The sequence below is a fragment of the Canis aureus genome, chromosome 8 (genome assembly GCF_053574225.1).
Source record: "Canis aureus isolate CA01 chromosome 8, VMU_Caureus_v.1.0, whole genome shotgun sequence".
NCBI lineage: Eukaryota > Metazoa > Chordata > Mammalia > Carnivora > Canidae > Canis > Canis aureus.
Genome location: NC_135618.1, coordinates 58,920,086 through 58,946,602, shown reverse-complemented (window position 1 = coordinate 58,946,602; position 26,517 = coordinate 58,920,086). Strand labels below are relative to the sequence as shown.

General features: G+C 56.2%; 1 protein-coding gene across 4 annotated transcripts in view; it reads left to right on the top strand.

Annotated features, from left to right (window-relative positions):
* Positions 1-23,554, top strand: part of GSG1L (GSG1 like) — a 202,077-nt gene extending 178,523 nt beyond the window's left edge. For all 4 annotated transcript variants that reach the window (XM_077907120.1, XM_077907119.1, XM_077907118.1 and 1 more), the window contains 2 exons: positions 11,197-11,264; positions 23,004-23,554. In XM_077907120.1, the coding sequence (XP_077763246.1) occupies positions 11,197-11,264; positions 23,004-23,101 (166 nt within the window). In that variant the 3' untranslated portion in view covers positions 23,102-23,554. The remainder of the gene's footprint in view (positions 1-11,196; positions 11,265-23,003) is intronic.
* Positions 23,555-26,517: the final 2,963 nt, after the last annotated feature.

Sequence of the window (26,517 nt, the reverse complement as noted above, 5' to 3'; positions counted from 1 at the left end):
CATAGATGCGAAACCAAGGCACAGAGAGGTAAAGTAAATTGCCTAAAGTCCCACAGCCGGTAAGTGCCAGAGTTGGGATTGAAGCGGGCCACAATCAGTGTCGTGACATGTGGGCTCTCAGGACTGGTCAGCAGCCTCTCTGCCTGGCATGGAGGTGGGAGCCGGGCTTGCATGGGTGAGTGAGGGGAGTCTGTGGGACTGTTGCAGTGTGAGGGCGGGTGTGGTGCCCTGGGAGAGGGTGCAGGGCCTCCCCACCGGCCCTGCCGTTCCTGTCCCTGGAATTGTGGGTCTCACTTCATCCAGGCCTGCCCACTGTGCTCCTGACTGAGGACAAGGTGCCGCCCTGCCCTGCGGGGGCTGATGCAGCAGGAAGGGACTAGTCTGTCACCAACCCCCCACCCCCCTCCTGTTGCAAGTCTCAGGACAAGTTGGGCAGATTCTGAAGTCTTCAGGGGTTTTGCAATTCAGGTGTGCGTGTGTGTGCCCGCACGTGTGTGCATGGGAAGGGGCCACTGTGCATGCGTGTGGAGCGGGGCCGGGGAGCCTCCCCCTGACTCTGAGCAGGCTTGCCAGGTCTGAGAAACGTCTGGAATTAAGCGCTCCCAGTCACCCTGCTTGCTGTCCCCGCAGAGGGCATCTTAATGGGGCCTCCTGAGGGGAGGGTCAGAAGCTGCTGAATGAAAGGTAAATATTTGCAGACCTGGCTTTCTTGCATGCTTAATGTTGGGATCTGCTTTAACATCTTGTGGAGAAAAGCCAGACTTGTTGGATTGGACTCTAGCAGGAATTGAGCTGCACGGAACAGACATGCCGCCTCCCTGGGGAAGGCCACAGGGGTGGGAGAGCCAAAGTCCCCGAGCTTCCAGGGAGGACTGCCTTGCTCCCCTGGTGGCATCCTCCCTGGGGAATCAGATCACCCGCCCTCACCTTGTGCTCTCAGCAGTGGAGTGTCCTACTCCCTGAACTGGATTTACCTATTAACCCCTTTCCTGCCTTGTTTGTGTCTGCCTCCTTCCCACGTGCACGTGTGCACACCATGCACGCCGCCAGAGAAAGCAGGGAGTGGTCTTTCTGGTTTCCACTGGGTCCTGGCACCTGCAGCCTCAGGGGCTCAATAAGTCATGTTACTAACTATCCATAAAAATTACATCGTTCCTCACCATGCAGAGCTGTACGGTGCTTCCCGTCACGCACCCGGTGTTCCTGGGTCTGGCCTGCGTGCACTCATTTAACCCTGGATGCGCTCATTAACAAGTGGACCAGGGTTGAAATTAACTCCCCGGTTTACTAGCTGTGGGTCCCCAGGTAGGTCACGTCCTCTCTTAGAGCCTCAGCTTTCCTGCCTGGAAAATGGACTGGCACCCTTCCTTGCGGTTTCGTTTTGAGGATTACATGAGACAATGCAGTGAGGTTTTGGTTGTAAAACTGGGGAGGGGGGCCTCCCTTTCCCTACCTGCACCCCTGCCAGAAACCTCCCTCTGTATAGCGCAAGGAGGACATGCTCCCTGCCTGAGAAAGGGGCACAGCAGGTGCTGTAAGCTGGCAGCCCTCGGAGAATCCTGCTGAAAGATGTGCTCTGTTTGGTGGTTTAAAAATATTTAAATTTTGGCTGAGTTTTAAAAATCAGGAGATTTTGTGTTAAAACGTCAAGATTTTTGCTTCTCATGGGAAAGCTGCAGGTCTGGCCCCCCTGTGCCCCTGCTCTGGCACGGTGTCAGTGGGCTAGAGGAGGAGATCTGCCTTGGGAGTCCCCCAGGCTCACTAGAGGAGGAGTATCTGCCTTGGGAGTCCCCCAGGCTCGCCTGTCACCTGTCCTACCCCTGGCTCGGGGTCCATTGAGCACAGCAAAACAGTGCAGCCATGGGGTCTCCTGGAGGTGACAGCAGGCGGAGGGCCCAGGCCCACCCCAGGGCAGCTGGCGGATAAAAGGGCTTTCAGAGATGAGACCCTTGAGCCAAGTTTTTAGAGACACGTGCCTTGCTCGCCAGCCAGATGGGCAGCGGGTGAGAGAAGGCGTTCTCAGGCCCAGGCAACAGCACGAGCAGAGGCCAGGAGGGGGATCACACAAGTGTATTTAGGAAAATCTGAGCAGTTTGGGTGATTTATTAGCGGAAGTTGGACCTGGGTCTCTGCTCTCTCTCTTCCTCCCACAGCGTTGGGGGTGGGGGCTGGTGGCCCCAGAGAATTTAATATTACCAGCATGAGACCGTGGATTAGGAGCCCTCCCCCCGCCTCCTTCCTGGGTGGCACACAGCCTTCCCTAGGCCCCGAGGCCGACCCTGAGCACAGACCTGAATGATGGGCACAGACCTGAATGACTCCTACACCATTGAGGGCCTGAGCCCCCTCTTTATCCATCTCCCTGCCTGGTGCAGAGGGGGGCTCTCTGCTGTCTGCTCCCTCCCATCTGTTGTAGGGAAACTCTTGGAAGGGCTGTCTCCACTTTGTTACCTCTCTGTCACTGTCTACCATCCCCCCCCACACACACACTGCCCCAAACAGCTCCCAGGGGCCCTGACACTCTGCACACACACCATCCTCCCTCAGCCCCAACAGCCACTCCTCTCCTCCCCCATTCTGTTAAATGGCCATGCTCCCGGGGCCCTTTCTGGGCCCTCTTCTGTCCCCATTTGACATGAGTCTCAGTGGCCACATGTGTGCCAGGACTCCCACATCCTCGTCCACCCCTGACAGCCTGGCTCCATATCCATCTGCCTCATTATCGCCTCTGCTTTGCATTCTCAGAGTCACCAAAAATCAGCATGGCCAGGACTGACTCATGATGGTCTCCACCAAAGCCAGTCCCTTCGCTTTGTCTCTCTGTCCCCCTGTGGTCCTGCGCCCCTGGGAGCCCTACGTGGTGTTCATGCATCTGGCCTCACCCCTCCCATCTGTGCCCCCCCAGCAGGATACCCCTTCACTGTGCCACCTCTTTCCCATGGCTTCCTGCCTAAAATGTCTCAGTGATTTCCCATGGCTCTGGGACAGCTTCTCACCATCACCTATGCGGCCCCGCCACCGCCTAGCCTCACTGAGGGCCCTGGTCCCCTTCCCCTACACACAGCACCCCCTGGACCCTCATGGTTCCCCAGTCGGGTGGTTCTGCCTGCGTGCAGCTGCTGGACCGCTGGCCTCTCTGCCTGGGGTGTCCCCTGCTCTGCCTTGTTGACGGTCAGCCCTCAGCTGGTGCCTGCAGCATTGACCCTGAGGCAGACAAATACCTCTCCGTCAAGTAACTGCCCCGTGAACCATCCCCCAGACACTCAGCTCTAACCCTGCAGTTACTCGGCAAGGCCCATGGGACAGGGACCCATGTCCACTCCCCTATTTCGTTCCTCACGAGAGTGACTGAGATGAAGAGCAGAGAAGAAAGCCTCTTGCAAGGAGCTTCTTGGCAGGTCACTGGCCAGTCATTTAGGCCAAGTGACCTATGCCCTCTGGGAGCTGCCAGTGGGCTTGCCTGTGTGACCTGTTGCCCACCGTTTCCCTAGCCAAGCTGAGAAGCACCACGCCTCGGCGTACTCACCTTCTTGTATTAGGCCGAGGAAAGTGCTTTTGAGATAAACCAAGTCTCGAGCCCCCGAGAGGCTGCAGAGGGTGGGGCGGGGGTCCCACGTGTGCTAATGATTATTTCGTTTTCTAAGCCGCAATTTCCCACCCGTGCAGTTCTATCTCAAAGTGCTCACATCTAGAGGTGTTGGTTAAAAACCAAGTGTTGGAGAAATGAGAGAGAAAGCTCAACTGCACATGGCAGTCAGGAAAGGCGTTGACAACGTGGATGGGTATTGTTCTTCGCTGTTATTTTCCCCAAATGTTTCCAATCGTGGTGTATTACTCATAAGATGGGAAGAGCAAAAAACAAAAGAAAGAAAAAAGAAAGGAAGAACGAAACAAAGAAACAAAGGAAGAAACAAAGAAACAAAAAGCATCTTTAAAAAAAAAAAAAAAACCCATTCATTTCCCCCTGTCCCGGAATGGCGCTTTTGATATGAGGTTCCAGAATCTTAATTTCCTACTTAGAGCCATCGATTCGCCAACATTCCTTTTAATTCCAGCCTGTATTCCGTTGCAAATGGATCATTTCGGAATCCCTGTGTCCTTTGTCCTCTGCGACTGTCCCCTAGATGTGGAGCCTCTGAGACGTGTTCGGTCACAGCACCCCCTGGCCCGCCTTTATCCGCTTTCGCGGCCCGCGTATCCCTTCTCAGCGCCGCCCGCGCCCGTCCCCGCTCCGCGCGGGTCCCCTGGAATCGCCGTGTGTTCTGCAGAGGAGCGCGGCCCCCAGCAATGAGAGCTGACCCCGCGGAGACGCAGGCCCTCGGCTGCTCCGTGACCAGACGGCGGCCAGCGCGGCGTGCGGGGAAAGCTGAGCGCACAGATGGGCTGTGGAGTGCAGAGCGATCAGAGGGAAGCAGGAGAACATCTGGAAGGAACGGCCGCTCCCTGAACTCCCCCATTTTCTCCTAAATACCAGCCAGCTGGAGGGGACGTGAAAAGTGGGGGGGAGTTGGCCAGAGGGCCTCCGGCCACCATGGTGTTGCCTACGTGTAGCTGGGACCGTAGAGGGGGACACGGGAGGCCTGGGTCCACTGGGTCACAGCCTAGGACACGAGGACGACGCGGCCAAAGCTTAGAGGAGCCCCACGCGTGCCCGAAGCCGAGGGTCCAGCGTCTGGCTCCCCAGTGCGATCCTGGGAACCGGTTAGAATGCACTCTCAGGCCCTGCCCCAGATCTGCTGAAGCAGACCGGCCGCTTGGGGGACTTCGGGGCACTGCCCAGCTCAGGAAAGGTCAGGTCGGAGCAGATGCAGTCCCGCTGCGGCTTGGGGAGATGGACATGCCCAGTGGATCAAGGAAGGCCCTACCCGCCAGCACCCCTCAGAGTGTGGCCTCCCCCACCCAGGGCCCGTTTGCAAACATCCACAGTGACGTGAGGACAGGAGTTGAAGTAGAAGTTTGGAAGCTCTCAGATGGCTGAGCTTGCTGGGACACCCAAGCTTGCTTTCCTATGTGGTTTTTTCCATTTCCTCTTCCAGTAACTCATTTTTATTATATTTTGCTTTTTAAAAATATTTTATTTATTTATTCATGAGCAAGAGAGAGAGAGAGAGGCAGAGACACAGGCAGAGGCAGAAGCAGGCTCCATGCAGGGAGCCCGACGTGGGACTCGATCCTGGGACCCCAAGACCACACCCTGAGCCAAAGGCAGATGCTCAACCATTGAGCCACCCAGGCATCCCTTTATTGTATTTTACTTAAAAAAAAAAAAAATTAGTCCAAGGTAGATTGGAAATTAAGGGGGGAAACCTAAGTCCTTTGTCAGACAGGTTGAGGAGCATGCACAGCCCAGACTGCCAGTACATACTAGGAAGTGACTGGAAGTTTGGAAAACAGAAGCCAGCCTGTGGCCATGAGAGAGGGGCTGGCTTTGAGGATGATACCCGCAGGACCACGGGAACGGAGAACATTCTGGAAGGGCTGTGCTGGGGAGGCCCTGGGGCTGCTTTCACAGCAGAAAGAAGATCTGATGGAGCCCCTGGCTGTGCTGACGTGACCCGCGGTGGCCACGTTTGGCCCTGGAATCAGGCGGGCAGGTATTGGGGGGCCTCCTGAGGAGACAGGGCAGTGGTTCTGGGCCACCTTCAAGCCCTCAGAGCCTCTCTGCTTCCGTCACTTCCCTCCATCCATCTCTTCTCTCAAAAAAGAACCAATAGCCAGTCTCAGCTGGAATGGAAGTTTGGGTCACTGGGTGGTGGCTGTTACCGTGCAGTCACACCAGACACAGCTGTTTGCACATCTGCTGGCAGTTCTGAGGGCCGGAACTGGATGGTCCCCACTTCCCTCCAGGACCTCACGACGCAGGCAGGTGTAGCCCGGGCGGGTGTGCCTGCGAGTCCCCTGGGGGCCGGGGAATCTGCAGGACGCAGTGGAGGACACTCCAGGTACAGGGACCGTAAGGCTGAGTTCAGACCGCAGCCCGGCGCTAGCTGCAGCCAGCCTGTGTTGGCTCGGGGGAGGTGGGGGGGAGCAGCGTGCGGCTCCTCGGTCAGTGACGTCACACTCTCACCTTCACATCAGCCAAGGGGCGTACGCACGGAGGCCGCAAAGGCCGGCTCTTGCCTTCTGTTGGAGGGCCAGCCATTCACCTTCACCAGAACCACACCGCTCAGCTTGGGACAAGTCCCGGGGCTACCTCAGCCTTGGTGTTCCCATCTGTAAAGTGGGGATGATGGTACTGATGGCGGCAGGAGCCTTGGTTGGGGTACAGGTCTGAACAGGTGCAAAAGGACCCCAAATGGTGAGGATTAGGACGATTTATACAAGTGTATTTTGCTCTCACTTGAAAGTCAGAGCAGATACCGCAGTTCCTCATTCTCACCCAGGCTTATCCTCCTCGCTGGGCACCAGCCGAGCTTCTGCGTGGACTCTCCTTGTCCCCAGTTGGGGAAGACTGTCTCTCCTAGGAGCGAAGGCTGCGTGTGACCCGCTGCGGGTGCGCCCTGCCCTGAATCCAGAGGTGTTCAATGCCTTGAAGCCCTTTCTCTGCTTCTTCCAAAACACCCCCTTTCCCCGAGGTAGCACATGGCTCAGGTCTAACAGTCAGAGTGGCAGAAAGGGTGTGTGTGTGTGTGTGTGTGTGGCTTTTGGGGGGGGCGAGGGGATGGGAACTGGTGAACATGCTAAAACACTATCCTTCCACATCAGAAACTGTATGGGGTGGAGTCACAGGGGGACAGACCATAACGCCCCCCCCCCCCGGAGATAAGGCTGATGATGACCATAGTAATAATGACGTGATGAGAACTCCACAGACACATTGAACTTCCCACGGACTCATTCATTTAATCCTATAACCAGGGCAGCCCGGGTGGCTCAGTGGCTTAGCGCCGCCTTCAGCCCAGGGCATGATCCTCGAGACCAGGGATCAAGTCCCACGTTGGGCTTCCTGCATGGAGCCTGCTTCTCCCTCTGCCTGTGTCTCTGCCTCTCTCTCTCTCTCTCATGAATAAATAAATAAAATCTTAAAAAAAAGAAAATCCTATAGCCACCCCGAGAGGCAGGCGCGATATTACGCCTGTTGATCAGAGGAGGAAATCAGGCTTGCAGGTGACCAGGACGTGGTTAGACTCAAGCAGCTTTCAGAGGAGATGCCCGACAGCCGCAGAGGGAAGCACAGAGCGGGTTCACGGAGGACAGAGGTGCTCGCTGCCCACCTGCCGCCCCTGCTGAGCACTGCATGCATCCCGGCGCCACCGCCCATTTACCCTTCAAGGCACGCACTTAGAGTTGTGGGTACTTTCTTGCACCACCGTTAAAAAAAAAAAAAAAAAAAAAAAAAAAAACCACCTGTCTTTAGAAAGCACATAATATTTCCTGCAGGAAATCACAGTTCAAATCAAATATAATTGTCACCCAGTGCCATTTGCCCTTGTTCCTTTTCTTTCCATGCAGAAAGAAAGGAACCCCATGCAGGCTACTCTCAGCCTCAGGCTGCCTTTACTCCTTCCTTCCCCCTCCCTCTGTGCTGACGTTCTTGGGGGTGCCTGGTGCCAAGCACCGGGCTCGACCCTGAGGTCTCCAAGGGCAGAGCGAGATAAACTCTGTCCTCTTCCCTCAGACTTCAAAACGTACCAGGGAAGATCGACAAGCGAATTTAGAAGTAGTGGTGGTTAACCTGCTAGGAGCCCTCGCTCTGTGCCAGGTACCGGCACTGGTGTTCACAACCATCGGCGGGGCAGTGGTGCTGGTCTTCACCGTCATGCTTACCATCCTGTGCCGTTGCCACAGAGAAACCTCTAGATCGTGGGATTCTGAGCAGTCGGGTGAGCTGCACAAGACAGGTCTTTCCAGAATGGCCACACGGTGCAGCAGAAGGACGGGCCGACCAGTGTGGGTCCAGCCCCCAACCTGAGAAGTGAGCAGGTCAGGTGGCCTCCAGCAGGCTGCCGGTCCCCGAAGCCCCTGCTGGTCCTGACAGGTGGCTCTCAGCCCTGGCCGCACTCCCCAGGTCACTTCAGCCGGCCTCCCAAGTTGAGACCCACTGTTAAGACCAGGGATTTACATGCTGTCTCCCAAAAAAACAAATCTGGCTCACCACCTGCTGCGAATAAACGTCTAGTGAACACACCCGTTGGTTTGCACAGTGTCTGCGGCTGCTTGTGGACCACAAGGGCGGCTGAGTGGTCGGTGACAGAGAAGCCTCATGTCGTTACTACCCAGACCTTTCTGGGAGAAGTTTGCCAATACCTGTACCAGGCAGGTGTCCACCCTTCCAACCTGCTTAATTAACACTCTCTGGCCTAAAACTTAGCATAGTAAGTTATGATTATTTGTTTATGTGCATAACAGGCATGAGCTTCTGGAGGCAGAGGCCCCTCTGAGTCCTGCCCGTGGCCCCCAAGCCCACGCTCACTGATTGGCAGGTGTTCATTGATACGTTAACTATTGAGCTTTGGGCTTCTTGGCAACCAGGTCTCCGTGACCAGGGGTGGGGAGGGACCAGACCAAGGTGGGGCTGTTTCTCTCCTTAAACACCAGCTCCTTTGCTCACTGGCTCCCCTCCCCAGAGCTCAGACTCCCAACAGAGCCCAAGGAGGAGCCCAGCATGAGGCCGAGAGGAGGGTGATTTCAGAAGATAAGAAGCCATGAGAGCTGGGAGTCTTGGGTAGATCGATGAATCAGTTCAAAGTTAAGGCTGGGAGACACAGGAGGGTATGCAAAGCCCATATGGGACGGGCAGGGCAGGCATCCGTTGGTCCAGAGTCCCTGGGCATGGCCTGGGAGAGGGCGCTCTGGCACGAGGATGGGCTCCATTACCTGGTCCAGTCTCCATCCAGTGTTTGCCATTTCATGATGGGTGGAACCCTAGCCTTGATTACCTCTGGGGATGGGGAGCTCAGCAACTTGCCGGACATACAGGCAGCACTACTTGGAGGAATGTAAAACTGGACAACCCCCAAATGTCTGTCAGTAGCGGATTGAATATTAACTATTCTCTCACATGCAATACGAGGAAAAAGGGGAATGAGATGTGTCCTGACATAGAACGATGTGGAAAATTTGTGGGTAAGAAAAAAAAAAAAACAGGTTACAAAAGCATATTTAATTTGAGGCTGTATATGTTTTTTCAAAAGTTTGAATTCTGAAAAGATAAACACTAAACTCCTAGCAGTGATGATGCCACCACATGGAGGTGTCATTATAAGGAGACTTCTGATCTATGAGTGGGACATGTTTTTTGGGTTTTTTTGTCTTTTAATAACAAAGAGCTATCAGGAAAATAACAAAGATGTTTCTACTAAAAGATGCCCCCCCACAAAAGGACACCTTTCCTTGTGTGGAACCTTCCCACAGCATCAGCTTTCTACAGCACACTTGCCTTCTTACAGCTTCAGCCCTTGGGGCTTTGTTCTGCCATCTGGGACCACCCAGGCCACAGAAAATCTTGTACGAACAACCACCACCATGTTCAGAGTTTGCTCCCTGGGAAGCCTGCGCCTAGCCCCTGGGTGCAGGCAGCGTGGGCAACCTCGGGCGGCGTTACACCGCACTTGTTGCCTGACTGGTGTGCACACTGTCTTCCTACTGGACTGGATGCTCTCCGAGGGCAGAGCTGAGGTAGACATTCCATGGTGCACACGGCATCTGGAGTGAACTGCCCAGGGCAGCTCCTCTGGACATTCGTGCCGGATAAATGAATGAGCAATCCGAGGGGGGCGAAAGGCTCCGTGCATGAGTGTTTCCCTCCCTTCTCCTGGCAATGCCAGATGCCATTGCTTGCTTGTCATCCATCACCTTCCGCACGTCTCCTTCTCCAGCCCCACACTTCTGGACACAGCTGGGCAACTAGAAGTAAGACGTGATGGGAAGAATCAGAAAACAGGGGTGGGGCAGTTTCTTGGGCGAGGCCTGAAACTTCCCTCCATGAGAGAAGAGAGGGTATCAGTGCAAAGAAGAGGTGATGGAGGAACGCAGAGCAAGTAAAAGGCAAAGAGGAGGGCTGCCTGGGTGGCTCATTCGGTTAAGCATCTACCTTTGGCTCAGGTTATGACCCCAGGGTCCTGGGATGGAGCCCCGCATTGGGCTCCCTGCTCAGTGGGGAGTCTGCTTCTCTCCCTCTCCCTCTGCCCCTCCCCACCACTCACTCCCGCTCTCAAATAAATAAATAAAATCTTTTTAAAAAGGCAAAGAGGAATTGAAGAGATATAAAACCGTGCGGCCACAGATACAGAATTGGGAGTACTTCTGGTGTTGCTCAGCAGATATGATAATGATTGGAATCGTTTCTACTTCTGGGGACCAGATTGTGATCCTCTAAAGGTGATGCACACCTGGACCACGTGGAGCTCCGTGACTTATTCGGGTTACGAAGGGACGAGCGCTGTGTGGGAACATGGCCCTGCCCGTTCCCCAGGCCCCAGGGCAAGGGTCTAGGTCTGTGGCTGCCTCCACCCAGACCCTTGTCAGCCACTGCTCTGTGCTTGGCATCCCTGCCACACCGTTGCAGCCCCCTCAGGAGCTGTAGTCATCTTGAGACGCCAGAGGAGAAGGAAGCTGCACATGTTGGTGGGAAGGAGCCACCTTCCAACCTTCCAACCTTCGGTGCCAGAAGTCAGAAGACGTGGCTTTATTTATATGTAGAAATGCCCTGAGGAAGTGTTTTCATTTAGTTAAGAAAAGTGACACAGTTATTAGGAGTCCGTTGCCCCCAAATCAGAGGATAGAGGTAAGCAAAAAGAAGGTTCCAGATTTAATCCCTCTATCCTCCTTATCTAGGGTCAGTTACCATTGGCCTTTTGGTATATATTCTGTCAAATAATCTTTTGTGCGTATCAGCGTATAATTTTTTTCATCAAACCATCATTTCTAATCTAGCACTTGCACGTAATGGAACCTCTTTTTCTGAGAACACGCAGGTTTGCATCCCTCTTCTGCCTCTAACTTCTTAGCTGTGTGACCCTCGGCTGGTCACGTTAGCTTTTGATGCTTCAGCTTCTCCATCAACAAAATGGAGATAATGGTGTCCATCTAACAGGGTTGTGGTAAAGCGCCCATGCGGTGGTGGTGGCGGCGGCGTGGGTGGCTTTGCACAGTGTTCCCAAAGGGAAAAAAGGCTGTATTTTTTTCTGGGTCCTGGGTCTGTGGCAGCTCAGCTTGCACCGTCTCACACAGGCTGTTGGGTCCTTTTCTTTCCAGGATCGAGAAGGGGGATGGGCACGAGGAGGACCTCCGCTTAGACTGTCGCCACGAGAGATACCCTGCCCGTAAGTGGCCTCGTCTGCAGGAGCCCGTGCCGTCCGAGGAGAGGGGAGCCTGGAGATGAGCCAGTCCAATCTCTCCCTGTGCCCCTGCTTGGTCCCACAGACACACTCTGCAGATGGGGAAACTGAGGCTGGCATCGTGGTGTAGCATGTCCTCTGCACACGGCAGCCTTGGTCCTCTCATGGCGGAGATGGGATGCTAAGCAAGTGAGGGGCCGTTGGGTGTTTCAGGGCAGCCCAGTGAGCCACAGCTCGAGGCCAGGCTGGGCTGGGTGTTGGTCAGAAGGGGGAACAGCTCCCCAGTCCAACTCGCCAAGTCAGGGAGGTGACAGTGGACCACGTGTGTTTGGGCTGGGGAGGCTCCTGGCAGCCCAGAATGCATGGACTTCATAGGCCTCACTGTGGGGGACGCCCTAGACAGAATCGAGGGCACCGATTAGGAAAACAAATGCCTGGACCAGAAAGCAGAAGGGAGGTGAAAGGAGAGAGAGGGCCTTGCTCCAGCCAGAAAAGCAGCCGATGTGAGGTTAAAGTTAAAGCGGCAGCAGCTCAGCTCAGCCCGCACGAGGCCCCGCGCGCCCCCCGCACACCCCACCGCACCCCAGGCTCTTCTTGCCTGGTCTCCTGGCCTTGCCAGCCCCCAGCCCCGACAGCTGGGACTACGAACCACACTTTGCAGGTGAGGAAATTTGGACTCAGAGAGGTGGAGTAGCTTGCCCAAGGTCACACAGCTCTGCTACTCGTGGCAGGGCAGTTCCAGCAGATTCTCTCTGCGCCCCACCCACATCTCTCAGACCTTTTAGGAAGGTCCCGTGCCTTCCAGGGGTCGGTATCTGCGTCCCCGGGAGTGGGCTCGCTCCGAGGCATGTGTTTTGCATGGTCCCCTGGACGGCTAGAGACCGGTGTGGCGGGCTTCACAGCCCTCCCTGGGCTGGCGGCCTCCCCATCTCTGTGCTGCTTTCCCTCCCTACGCCCAGTTCCCTTGCACCTCCTGACATCTCCCCGACTCTCCAGCTCCTCCCTCAGGGTCGGCTCTGGGGATATCCGAACGGACACAGTGGAGACTTGAACTCAGGTCTGTTTAACCCCAAATCCCGTGATCCCGGGAACTGACCGAGAAGTGGCTCAGCCCGGAGTGAGGGGCCTGGGAAGACAAGAGGAGAGGTCTGGGCTTCACTCTGGAGGAAGAGGCTCCTGTAGGAGGTGCCACCCCCGTGAGATGACCAAGACAAGAGTCACCCACCCGAGGAATGCGGGGTGGCATCGCAGGGGGTGCTGGGCTCACCCACTGATTGCAGGCCAGGTGTCTGTGCTGGGGTGAAGGCTTCCTGGAGGAGGGGTTCAGGACCCAGGGCATGGAGAAGGTGGGGGTGGAGAAATCCCTTAGGCTCGAGAAGCACGTAGTAGGGATAAAGACTGAGAACGCTGACGTGTTCAAGCACCATCAGCTCCTGCTTGGGCCTGAGCCTCCCCACACTCCCTGCAGAATGGGCAGGCAACCTTACCAGTCCCTGAAGCCCAAGGATGAAGAAAGAGTTGGAGGGACCCAGTCTGGCTCTAAGAGCAAGCCCTGGAATTAATGAGGATGCCCAGGGTTGGGGGAACTGCAGACCTCCCTCCCCCAGAGCCCAGCCCCGTTCCCACGGCCCTCACCCCTGCCCTGGCACCCAGTCATCTGCCAAGCAGCATTCCTTCACGAAAGGAGCATCGGGTGCCCTCACATGCGGGTCAACGGCCTGCAGAGAGTCCATCTTCCATCCCCTTGAAGACCAGCCGTGAACCAGAGCAGACAGGCCTCCGCCTTGTGGGGCTCACAGCCTAGGGGGAGGGAGAAAGTAAGAAGTGGCCCAGAAACGAGACAGCCTCAGGTACCGTCAGGTGCTCAGAGGGAGCGTGTGGTGGGAGAGAGAATGGGGCAGGGTCCTGCAGAGCCACCTCTTGACTGGAGCCTGAAAAACTGAGAACCAGCCAGTAAAGGTCCTTCCAGGCGGAGCCTTGTGCAAACGCCAAGTCCCCAAAGCAGGAGCAGCCAGGACTGGAAGCCAGCGAGGCTGGAGCAAGGGGAGCAGTGGGAAGGCAGGAAGGCAGGAGATGGGGCTGCGGGGGCACAGGGGCAGGAGCGTGGGAGGGGGCTGGCCGTGCGGTGGGGAGCCAGGGCCATTCTGAGCAGGGACGAGACCTACCCAGATTGTTCGTCTGTGTCTGTGTGTCGATCTCTACCTTTAGTCTGTACTTGGGACTGTATCGGCTGTCTGTCCCGTATCTATCTCTCTATCCGGCCATAAGCGTCCCTGCGTCCATCTGTCTTGTGGGGAAGGGGTGGAGGGTGCGAGGCCAGAGGCCGGCCGGGCAGCTTAGGTGCAGGCGTAGCCATTCCCAGGAGAGGCGACGCGGCCTGACCTCCGGCGGTGAAGGTGAGAGCGGGTGCGCTCAAGAGCTCTCTGCTGGAAGATTCGTCAGAATGTCTTCATTGGGTCTCCCAGAGCAGGTCCAGAGAGAAGGACTCAGCAGCAAGCACCTGTCTGGGTGATCCCAGAAAACACAAGTAGAAGTGGGGGAGGCAGCCCCTGCAGGGAGAGGCCGTGATGGAGGCGAGTGCCCTGAACCCTGCTGAGGGGCCCGGGGCGGCCAGTGCAGAGCACACGTACCGGAGTTACCCGCATAGCCACGGCTGCAGCTCTGCTCGGGCCCTGAGGGCGGCCGGGCCACGGAGTGGTGCCTGCATCCCCCTGGGGCAGGTGGAGGTCAGCAGTCCGCTTGGCCGAGGGGGCACCCATGGCATCTGCTTGTCTGCTCGGAGCCCAGGGGACAAAGCTTGCTCCAGCCGTCAAGGGCCTGGGGGCCCCGAGCACCCAGCATGGAGAGGACAGGCTGGTGGGGCTGCGGTGCTTTGTCCGGGTGATGCTGGACGGTGTCAGAGTTGGGAAGGGAGGTGGTTGAGGCTGAGGAGGTCCTCCAGGGAGCACGCTGCGGGTGGGGAGAGGCAGTGAAGCAGCCGATCCTAATGCACCGCCCTGGGACTGGGGGAAGGTGAGGACGGCACTGCCCAGGGCTGTCAGCGGCCCCCGGAGATTTGCCACCTCCCTGTACCTCAGGAAGGAAGGGGCCTCAGATCCCACGGCACCTCTGCCAGGTGTGTCTTTTACCAGGTCGCCCAGCTGCCGGGGACAGCAGTCTTTCCCCCGGGGCCAGCAGAGGCGCTGGAGGCTTCCGTCAGCTGTCAGAGGAGTTGGCTTCGGTCACTTGAATTACCCTGCCATGGCTGCTCCTGTGGCCACAGGAAAGTCATTTATTCAATGCATCTTTTTTTTTTTAAGATTTTATTTATTTATTCATGAGAGACACAGAGAGAGAGAGAGGCAGAGACACAGGCAGAGGGAGAAGCAGGCTCCATGCAGGGAACCCGATGCAAGACTCGATCCGGGGTCTCTAGGATCAGGCCCTGGACCGAAGGCGGTGCTAAATTTACCGCTGAGCCCCCCAGGGATCCCCTATTCAACACATCTTTATGAAAGATGCTTCTCTAGACTGGGCCTCTGCTGGGTTCTGGAATACGGGGGTGAACCAGGCGTGTTCCTGGACGGGAGAGCTCCTGACTATGGCTGGATCGTGTGGCCAGAGCTGAAGTGGGGTCAGTGCAGGGGTCGGTGTGACAGCAGAGGCAAGGTGCCTCATCCGGCTTGCGGAGAGGGCGAGGTGCCAGAGAGGGAGGAGATCTTTGGCCAGGGGTGATCCAGCTTGGTACAGTCCTACAGCGCTACAGATTCCTGGACTTGATTACAAAAATAGTCAACAAGAAAAACTCAGTCCCACCCCCTCAGGTCTGCTGCTATCTCGTCCTGGTGTGTGTTCTGAGGACTTTGCATTTATCCACTTACTTAATCCTAAACACCGTCCCATTTTACAGGCAGGGAAAGTGAGGCAGAGCTGGGATTTGCACCCAGCCTCTCTGGCCCCAGAGCCCAAACCCTGGGCCACCAGTGTGAGCTGCCGCATGTCGGTGGGTGGCTCCCGTGCCGGGCACAGGCATCTACCAGTCGCCGGGCAGGGTCCAGGGCCTCCGGGCCCAGCCACACGTGGACTTGGTCCTCGCAGACCTCGTGGGCTAGGAAAGCAGCCTCCTCAGGCCACCTGGGGAAACAGCACCATCTCCAAAATGCAGCCTCTTAGCTGCTCGTGGGGTTTTGGCCAAGAAAATATTTTGGAAATGCCTGGTCGAGTTTTGCAATATTTCTGCACCGAACAGCTGCTCGGATTTCGTGGTGGGCTGACTATCGGGCAGGAGGAACGGGGGAGGAGGAATGTCAGCGAGCCCGCGTTATTAAAGGCTTACTGTGTGCGGGCCTCTGCTCAGCCGTTTGCAGCCCCAGGAAGGAGGGCTGATGACTTCTGTGGGGACGGAACGAGTGAGGTGTGGAAAGGCACCCTGACTTGCTGGGATCTCTGGTCCCCTGGGGGAGACAGCCCAGCTCGGGTGTCCATCTCCCTCCTTCCTCTGGGTACGAGGCCATTCCTGCTCTGGCTCCCAAACCCCCACCCTCAGCTCCTCTCACTCTCCCTTCTCTCATTCCAACCCAGCCCCCCCCCCCATCTTTTCTCTTTCTAGAACATCCAAAACATCCCCTCACAGGGCTTTGCATTTGCCACTCTCGCTGCCCGGAATGCTCTCCCTCTGTATCCTTGCATGGCTCACTTCGTCTCACCTTGAAGTCTCAGCCAGAAGACGGCTTGCTTGGAGAAGCTTACCCTGACTGCACCGGCTTCTCCCACTGTCCTCATTATCACTTTGTTTTCTTTCCTTCATGGCACCCGTCCCTTTCTGAAACTATTTTTTGTATTTACCTACTCAGTTTTTGTTTGGTGGCCTCCTCTGTTCTAGGAGAACAGGCCCCCTGTCTTGTTTTGTTTGCATCTGATCTGAGAGCCTGGAACAGTGTGTGGCACACAACAGGTGCTCAATTGCTGCCTCCCAAGTTTCTCCCACCATTTCCCACCAGAGCAGTCACTTTTCCGTAAATGCTTACATGAACTTGTGGTTATCTTAGTTGCCCCGGAAGTCGCTATTTTTTTTCCTTGGGCTACCGTGATATGGATTCTGCTACAATTTCTTTTTCCTGAGGAAAGAGTTTGCTTTTGAAACTTGCCTTTGGGCCTTTGCAGTGCCATCAGCTAGCTCGGGAGCACATCAGATGTGACATTTGATGGAGGTGATGCTGCCATCTGGTCCAGGTGTCTGCATCTTCCTTCTGGGGGCAACTGGGGCTTGCAGCTGATTGCAGCTGTCAAGTTCAATGCCCAAGACAAGCTTTTGATTTTGCCAGGTGTGTCTGTAAGGCCGGGCCGGGCTGGGCAAGAGGCTGTCACTTGCCGGGTGCAGAGGTGGCTTCTGGGAGCTCCGTCTGGATGGGTCTCTGCCGCTGCTGCCCTCAAAATAGCAGAGGGAATTTCAAGGAAGACTTCCCTGGGTCCAGAGCAGCTTGGCATTTTTATTAGATCAAAATCAGATCCAATATAGTACTGCTCAAGTCTGCTTCTTTTATTAAAATGGAAACAGACAATATTTCTGAAATAAATATCGATGCCAACTCGCTGAGCACCCAGGCGGGTATGTGGCTTGGAGACATCTGAGACCCGGGCCCTGGGGGCTGTGAGATCCAGGCCGATGCTCACATCTGAATCACCTGGGGGACTCCCTAAAATGCGGATTTCCAGGCCCCACCTCTGCGTTTCTTGCTCAAGAGGGCTGGGTGGGGCCTGGGAATCTGCATTCCTAATGGGTCCCGGTGATGCTGTTTCTGCTGCCCTGCAAACCGGCTTCTGAGCAGTACTCAGCCTCGAGCCAGCACCTGTCGCTCTGAAGTTGCAGCCAGGAGCACGTCTGCATTTTGTCCCTTGCTTGGGCTCTTTGGTGGCTTCTGGATGGCAACTGGTGCTTCTAGGGCCAGCTTCTCTTCAATCCATCCTCCTAAGACAGTTTTGGTCCTGTCCCCCACCCCCCCATCCCCTCCTCCTAGCTTCAGAAGCTCCTGTGGTGGCTCCCCTGGCAGGTGTCAGGCACTGTGCTGACCCGTCCCACACATGCCCGCAGAGGCCTTCTCACCCCATCCCACCCCCATCCCCACTTCATCTCGCAGCCACCTGTCGCTCTCAGGACCCTTCTCTGTAACCGTCTCCCCACTAGGATGGAGATGTCTTGAGGACAGGGGCCTCATCGCCACATCTGCACGGCAGCCCCAGTGCCTAGCCCATTGTCTGTCTTCGGCACATGTCCGGCGAATGAGGGACATTAGCTCACTTAGTCCTCCTGCAGTATTTGCTCTGACAAGTATTTCCATTTATAGGGAAAGATACTTGGGTTCAGAAAAACAAGGTCATTTGTCTGGCCACCATTTGTCTGGTGTGTGTCTGTGGTCACAGATCTGGGCCACTTGCTTTGCCTTTGTTCTTGTCTGTGACCATTTCTGCCCAGGGCAGTTGCTCCCATGGCACCTGTTCCTAAGAAGCACTTGGGGGCAGTTGTGAAAATGCAAGTTTCCCTGGAGATTCCAATTTTTGGGTTTGGGGCAGGGCTGAGGAATCTGCATCAGGTAAGTCTGATGATAAGGTGGAGGCCCCAGGTGCAGGATGAACCCTGTCCCCCCTGAGGGGGCTGCCGGGCACCACAGCCCCCCGCTTCCCCTCGCCAGCTGCAGGTGCCCGGCTTTCTAGCCACATGAACCTTCTCGCTCCCTCCAGCCAGCAACAGTGCTAGGTTTTTCACACCTCTTGAAAACCTCATTTACCTGCCAAGAACCTATTTCACACTCTGTTCCTTCTGCCTGAAAAGACCTGCTCCCTTCCTTTGCTGGACAAAAAACAAACCCTACCCATGCAATAGTGAGCTTTCATAGTGCTTTCCAGGTCTAGTTCAAATGTGCGGGGATGGCAGCCAGCCCCCCTCCACCCCCCTGCCAGAGGTGGTCCTGTTCCTCTCAGCATTTTCCTATCCTGAGGTTCATGTCTGTAAGGTAGGATTTGATGATGGTTACAAGCCCAGCCTTTGGAGCTGCCTGGGTTCAAATCCAGCAGTGGGTCTTTGGACAAGTGACTTAACCTGTCTGGGCCTCACTTTCCTCATCTGTAAAATGGGCATAGTAATGGCACCTCGCTCATATTTCTGAGCATTAAATGGGCCAGTGCACATGAGGTGCAGTGAATGACTCCTGCCACCCTGTAAGAGCTGTAGACGTGTGTGCTCCTGTCACTTCCTCCTATTTGCGTGTCTTCCTCACTAGCGCTAGCAGGTGTCTCACTCATGTCTGCAGACCCAGCACCCGCTGTGGAGGCTGACACACAGTAGGTGCCCAACAAATGTCTAGTAAGAGAATGAAGGAGTCAGTGGTCCTGGGAGAGGTGGCAGGTTAAGTGAACTTAACCCGATCGATCCCGAGTGTGGAGAACAGATGAAGAGCACGTCATGGTCCAGAAACATGGAGTCCCCAGAAGATGGACGTGTGTGAGGACAAGGATGGGGCCCCCATTTGATCCCTAAGACAAGCTGGCCCCCAGGTAGACCACAAAACCCAGCCTCCCCTCCACGTGGATCTCACACACACCTGCTCTTCTTCTCAAACCTTTGTTCGTTCATTTAACGCATCTACGTTATGGGCACTCCACGTGGATTTGAGCCAGGTGCTGGGGTCACAGCAATGAGCAGTAGCACAGCTAGTCTCTGTCCTCACGTTTGACATACAGCTCAGTAGGGGAACCTGGGAGGAATCGTGTCAATGATTTGGTTCTTACTAAATACACCAGAGTCTCTGAAGTGCCCTTAGGATCCTGATTTACAGAGCAGGGTTGACTTGGAGAAGCAGCTGTAGGGCCCTCGCCAAGGTGGCAACATTTTAGGAGGGCAAAGGGATGATGGTGCCACTAGCTCAAGGGCCTCCGAAGCCAGACACCTCAGCGCCAGCCTCCATTCATTTCTCCATCACGCCCCTCAACCGTCTCTTTCTAGAGGAAAGAGTTCGAGGTGGGCTAGCTTGACTGTAGGCTCTGGATGGGCCCCGAGGCCTCAAGGGAGGCCGTCACCCCCTGGACAGCAGGGCGGGGCGGGGCTGCTGTGGGTCAGATCACCAATACCAGCCGCTTGCCCACCGTCTTCAATTCCTTTACCAGCTTCAGAGCGCCTTGGACGCGTTACATCCCGTCTAAGTGCCGTGCCCCCATTTCCCCTGCGACACGGTTGCGGTGGCACTGCCAGTCTGGGCTTTCAAGGGCCCTTCCGACTCAGTGAATCCATTCTGGAACAGAAGATGCGACTGCACACAATTCAGCAGAGCTGAGAGCTAATCCCCTGGGGATCCTGGTGCCCTGGGGGAGTTCATGACAGTGATTTCCCGCTGAACGATGAAGAAGTTAGGACGGAAGGGACAGGACATTAAAAATGTTCATGTGCATTTGGGCCAAGTACTCTGCTAAGCCTGGTTGCTTCCAAGGGAATTTGAAACGCGGTACTAGCTACCAACCCTCTGAGCGGCGCCCGGACAGAGCTCTTTCCACCCTTGGGCCGTGGCTCCCCATCTGTGAAGAGAAGTGGTTGAACCCAAGCCCCCTCCAGTACTGGCATGTGGCTTTTTCTGCATCTATCTGAAGTCGGATGATGAAGGATTTCTAGTAGGATCTCCAGAAGGATTTCTGCTGGGCCTGCTGAACCCTTTGTAACTCACATCCGTTGCAGGCTCAGAGAGGAGAAGGAACTTGGCAACAGTCACACAGCTTTAAAAAAAAAAAATGGTGACACAGCTTATAAGCTGTGCAGCCTGGATCTGAACCTTTGACTGCCAGAAGTGGTCATAGTTTTTCCCCCTAAGCCCGTATCTACAAGAGGAGAGATACCAAGGAGCCTCTCATAAGGGCCGGCCGAGCTTCTTCTCCAGGCTTGGAAATTCCTCCAACCTCCTCCTGCCTGCTTTCTTCATTTGTGATAGGAAAGCTCAGGACTTGCTCTGTGCCTGGCCAGCTGCTGGGGGCCCAAGGCTCCAGGATGGAAGCAGACCCAGTCCCTGCCTGCATGGGGTCCCCAGGTTAGTTGGGGCCCCCACTATACAAAGTGACAAGCCCAAGGGGAGAGAGCTCTGCAGCATGTTATGGGGTCACAGTGGGGAGCGAAGCCTGGGAGGTCATGGGATGCTTCAGCCAGGAAACAGCAGGGAAGGGCACCGGGCTGAGGGACCAGCATGTGTAAAGCCACGGCACAGAGTCACGGAACCAGGATGCGGGCTGGGAAGAGATGCTACTCAGCCCACAGATGGTTGTAAATGTTTGATTTTTTAAAAAAGATTTTATTTGTTCATCAGAAACACAGAGAGAGGCAGAGACACAGGCAGAGGGAGAAGCAGGCTCCATGCAGGGAGCCCGACGCGGGACTAGATCCGGGGACCCCAGGATCACGCCCTGGGCCGAAGGCAGCGCTAAACCGCTGGGTCACCCAGGGGTCCCGGTTGTAAATGTTTTAAAAGCCTCAGTTGTCAGTATTGAAAAGCCAGGAGATTTTATTTCGAAATTCTGATTTTTAGCTTCTCTGAACTTTTTGGAAGATCTGAGCTCACATTCTCCATGGCAACAATTGGCCAGAGCTGAAGAATGGCTGCTTCTGGCTGCTTCGCCCATTTATGCCGTTCGGCTGGGCCTAGTAGACACGTTGAGATGGTATTCTCCGATCTACAGGACGAGGTGCTCCCCCTCCCCCCACCCCCAGCTAGGACCTCACCCAAAAGTAGAGAGACAGGAAGAAGGGTGGTGGCCTGCGGGTCACCCCTCAGACATGGGGAGGACAGAGCTCCCCACTCTCCACTACAAGTGGCTCTGGGCCCCCAGCCCCTCCCCAGAGACTGAGTAAGAAAGGAGGGTCCCAGTGCTCAGCGACAAATCCACCTCTGGATCCGGGGGATGAGGAGCCTGGTTTTAGCTCCAAGAAGGATGGGGATCATGGCCCTTTCCTTTTCCCTCAAAATTCATGATCACTTTCTCTCTGTTCCAACAAACTCTCCGGGGTTCGGCCTGTTGGCAATGTCAACATTGCAGCTACTATCACTTTTAAATATTCATTTAGGAAAACAATCAAACCTTCCTGCACATCAAATATTTGCTTCTAGGTTAAAAAAAAAAAATCCAAACACCTATATCTTGGCAGCATTCTTCCAAAGAATGCAACTGTTAGTGGCTGAGGCCAAAACAAATGTTTTCCCAGAGGCCAAATGGTTCCAGAATGTTTGCCAAATATTTCCCCACCCTTTAAAAAATAGAGTAAAATTAGCAAAGCAGTAACAGTAAATATTAAAAACTGAAAAAAAAAGTCAAAGTAATAAAACCCCAAAAACCATCTTCCCCTTTGACCGTGGCCTTCCAGCCTTTGCCTTGAGGAAGACTCTCCCAACAGTCACAGCTGCCCTGGGGGTGGAGGAAGAGTAATGAGCTGTCTGTCTTTAGAGGTGTGCAAGCAAGAGCTTGGTGTCAGCAGGAATTCCCACCCCAAGGGTCTTGCTACAAGGAGCCCGTCTGACCCCAAAGGGTGACAAGAATATCTGAGCCTCCATTAGAGCTCAGAGCAGAAACACAACCAAACGACATGGAACAAGTGTCTCTACTGCGGAAGTTTGGAATCAGGAGGATAAGGATTCAGTCTGGCTCCCCCATAGCTGTGACTCCGAAGGCGGCTGCTTATCCTCGCTGTCTCCCTTCCCTCATCTGTAAGATGGGTCGTAGCTACTTCACAGCTTGGGAGGCCAGAGGCAAGTCGGTGTAGACCGTGGACGCTCCGTCACTGTTGGTTTCCTCTGGGGAGTGCTGCCGGGAGGGGCGCTCCAACGTGAGGGAGACACAGTGGGCTCCAGGGATGTCCGGGGGGCTTCCTGTCGGAGGGGACACATGGGCTGCGCCTTGAGGATTTGATGGCCAGGAGTACAAGGATGGTTTGGCAGGTCTTGGGGGTGGGGGGGTGGCCCCGATTCCGGCATTGTCCGAGGCCGCAAAGGAGGTCTCCGAGGGGAGGCAGAAGGCGGGCTTCCCGAGCCCAGGGCACAGGCCTGGTGGTGGAGCCTTGCCTGGGGGCCGCGTAGACGCTCTGAGCACATGCCCCTCGGGTCACGTCAGGACGGGGCTGGGAATCGTGTGCCCTCAGTTCTCCTGAACATGTGGAGACATGCGGTGCAGCTCGGGGAAGCCCTGCCGGGGAGGTGGGGGGTGGGGGGCGGTTCCAGGATGGCCGGGCTGGATGGGGGGTCATGGGTGGGCAGGTGGGGGCAGGACGATGGAGGGCCGGTGGCTGGGGCCACCGGGTGAGTTAGTGGGTGTGGCGGCAGGGTGGGGAGAGGTGAGCGGGCGGGGAGGTGGAGGGTGAGGGGATGAGGATGTTTTGGGTTACAGGCAGGTGTGGCTGCGGGAAGCTGGGCTGCTGGCGTGTTAGTGGACGGCGTGAGGGCAGGTGCGCTGCTGTGTTGACGGGGGGAGGTGCATGAGTGGGGGTGGGTTGTGGGTGCGAGGACTGTGTCGGAGGGCGTGCTGGACACATTGGCGGGTGCTGTCTAGGTGGGTGGGTGATGGGGGCACGGGGTGGTGAGCCGGTGGTAGAGGGCTAGATGTGGGTTGACAGACGGGGGGTCGGGGGATTAGAGGGCCGCTGGAAGGCCTGGGGGCGGGTGGCCAGTGGACGCGTGGGTGGAAGGAGGTGGCTGTCAGCACTGACCACCTGTCTCTTGGCAGGACACCATCCACACATGGGAGATTCCTGGCCCCGGAGCTCTGCACAGGAGATGCCAGAGCTGAACCGTCAGTGCTGGGTCCTGGGGCACTGGGTGTGACTGAGACCCGGCCTGGCCCCCAGACCTCAAGCTGTCACCAGGACCGGCCCCCTGCCAGAAGACCAGCGGTCTGGTGCCCCCGGAAACCTGGCCCGTGGGCTGTGAACTCAGCCGGCCTGTGTGGGAGACCCAGGCCTGCCCTTCCCACTGCCGCCTGGGGCTCAGGGCCCCGGAAACAGAGCCGGGGTGGCCCGAGGGAATGACCAGGGCTGCACATGCGACTGTGAGACAGCAACTCCTGACTCTTGCCACTGTCACACGCAGCGCCCTGTCTGGTGCAGCTGGGGCGCCAGGAAGGACAAGGCCACTGGCCTCTGAGGGCCGGCCGGGAAGTTCAGGGGGTGCCCGGCGGTGCGCCAGGCAGGGAGTGGGTGCGGCTTCCCGGCGCTGGCACCACCTTGGGGGCACACAGCAGGCACACAGCAGGGGCACAATAAATGCTTGTTGAACCTGTTTTGTTGCTATGTGTGGAGGCCGGTTGCTCTCTGGGCTGTGGCTGCCCCCACGGCCCCATCCTGTCGGGTCCTCAAGGAGCCTGAAGGTGAGACAGCTGCATGTGCTGGGGTCAGGGCCAGACACTGAGGTGCTGGAGGGAGGAGGGAGCCCAGAGAGGAGGCTGGGGCTGGGATTGGGGTCAGGGCAGAGCCAGGCTGGCAGGCTGCCTTGGATTCCCAAGGGTGGGCACGGTAGGGGTGGGACAGGCAGGTGGGAAGTTTGGGAGGCCCTCAAGCCAGGCCCTAAGCTGCCCTGACCCCATGGGGACCCTTGCCCTTGTGTCTGGAGCTACCTTTACATAAAGCCCTAGGGCTTCGATGCCTGGGGAAACATCCTATTATAAAGATGAGGAAACTTAGGGTCACAGAGATGAAGTAACTTGCCCAAGATCACAGAGCTAGTGAATGGCAGGGTTGGGATCGGAACCAGGACTTTAAGAGGCCTCATCCCTTTCCAGAAGGATTTCTAGAGCTTTCCCCCAAGTAGAGAATGTTCTTCATCCTTCCCTAAGCCCATCCATCATCTGTCATCCATCCATCCATCTATCCATCCACCCATCATCCATCATCTGTCCATCACCCATCCATCATCCACTTAGCAGTCGTCGTCCTTGTGTCTGGCATCCATCCATCTTCCTTCTGTGTATGACCCATCCTCATGATTTACCTATCTGCGTATCCATCTAGCCAGTGATACAGTTCATTGTGCCCCTACTATGTGCCAAGCATTTGAGACAGGATATTGAGCCATCCAGACAGGGTGCCTGTCCTCACAGATGGGCGTGATAGATTCCTCGACAGATGGTTATTGTACAGCGTGTGATGAGTCGCGGGGCCCGGCTCTGGGGCCAAGCAGCCTGGGGTTAGATTCCGATTCTGGCTCCTCCACTTGAGACCTTAGGCAAGTGACCTAACTTCTCTGTGCCTCATCCCCATGGGCACATGGGGACAATCCTTACACCTACCTCTTACAGCCGGCCGTCCCGAGGGCTCACTGAGCTAATGCCTGTGAGGTGTTCAGAACAGAGCCTGGCTTTGTTGGTGTTTGCTCTTACCTTGATGGGGAAAAGTCAGGGTCTATGGGATTCCAAAGGCAGCACCTGCTGCGGGAGGGAGGAGGTGGTGGTCAGGAGGGCTCCTTTGGCAAAAAGGTGTTTAAGCCAAGACCTGAAGGTTACCTAGATGTCAGGTAGGTATGAAGATAGAGGAGGAAAGTTGGGACGTTATAGGAACTTTACAACAGTCTAGATGGCAGGTGTGGAGGGAAGTGGGGGGCAAAGACTCTCAGATTCCAGGCTTGGGGCAGGGGCGGGTTCAGGTAGCTTGAGTCTCAGGTGCGGGGCGACACGCACATGGAGGTGTGTGCTCATTCACTCATGCATGCATTGATTAATCAAGTGAGTAATTCATTAATCCATTTTCCATCCAGTCGGTAAACATTGTGCACCTACTGTGTGGGGCGGGAGACGGGCCTGGGAGGGGATTAGGGTCCACCGCCTAAGATCTGGAGCGTCAGGACAGGGAGTTTGGGCTTTGGCCTCTGGCTGGGAAGAGAGCACTGAGGACAGGGTGGGGCTGGGCTCCCAGGGCACCAGGCATCTTGGGGCTCTTTATCCTCCGCCGGGGTCCTCCTGTCGTTGGCAGCTGGACCACCGAAGTCTAGGAGATGATTTTAATTGACACGTGGGCAAAAATTTTAATCTATTTTAATAGTTGTGTTTATGTAAATGTGTATTAGGAAAAACAAATGTATAACGGGCACATTCGTGTCATGATTTCACAGACGCTATCGCTTAGGATGAAACCAAAATAGGCATTTAAGTAAAAAGACAAAGAGCTGGCTTGAAAAATATTCAATAAATAATCGTGCAAGTGGTATGTGATCATGGTACGCGGACGGCTCGAGCACAGGCCTTTCTTACCCCGTCACGGGCCAGGAGGCGCCTGGGGCCGCCCCGGCTCAGTCCTCCCGCCCCTCCGGGCCTGCTGGGCAGAGGGCGAGCTGGGCCTCAGTCTCACGGGGCCAGCAGCAACAAGGCTGCTCTTAGGTAAGAGGGAGCACGCCAGGTAGGCCGAGGGTGGTCCCGGTGGGTCCCTCCTGAGAGTTCCTGGGAGGGGGACGTCCACCTGGATGGAGGGCCTGGCTGTGCGTGGAGAGGTCTGCCCTGGACGCCCGCACCCAGCGTCCCTGTATCCACGCTCCCTGTGCTTCTGTGCACACACCGACCCCAGGGAGCTGGAGCTCGTCCCCGTGCACGCACACGCTCGAGGCCCCGCAGTGCGGCTCTGCCCTCTTGTTTGCTCACGTGCCCCCTCCCTGGCTGCAGGGGGTTTGGGGGCCCAGCTGAGGGCTAACGGGCAGGCCCAGGCCTCAGGAAGTCTCGGGGCTGACCTCCCTCTCTGGCTGGGGGCTGTGATGAGCAGTCATCCCGGCCCCCCTCACCAACACCAACCTCTCCCAGCCACACGCCTGTCCCCCTCAGGTAATGGAAATGTCAGCTTGATTCATGGGCATCCGTTCGCAGCAGCCAGGCCTGACTTGTCATCCCGAGTCGGGGGGGGGGGGGGGGGGGGGAGGGCGGGGCTCATCCCCTGGGGAGGAAGTGAGGCGTCAGAGGCCGTGGAGTTAGTTCAATCCCGAGACCACCAGGACCTGCACTCATGGCCACGGAGAGTCAGAAGGACATGATCTTCACCCTCATGGAGTCTGTCTTCCAGTGAGGAGACAGAGACTACTCAAATCATTTGAACAACAAAAATATCACTTCCAAGTGTGAGATGTGCTGTGCAAGTGAACCAAGGGAAGGCCTGATTTATTCTGAAACGGTGAGGGCAGGCTTCTCAGTAAGGGCCATGCTACAGAGACTGAAGGGAGCAGCAAGGGAGGATGAGTAGCAGCCGCAGCATATGCAAAGGCCCTGG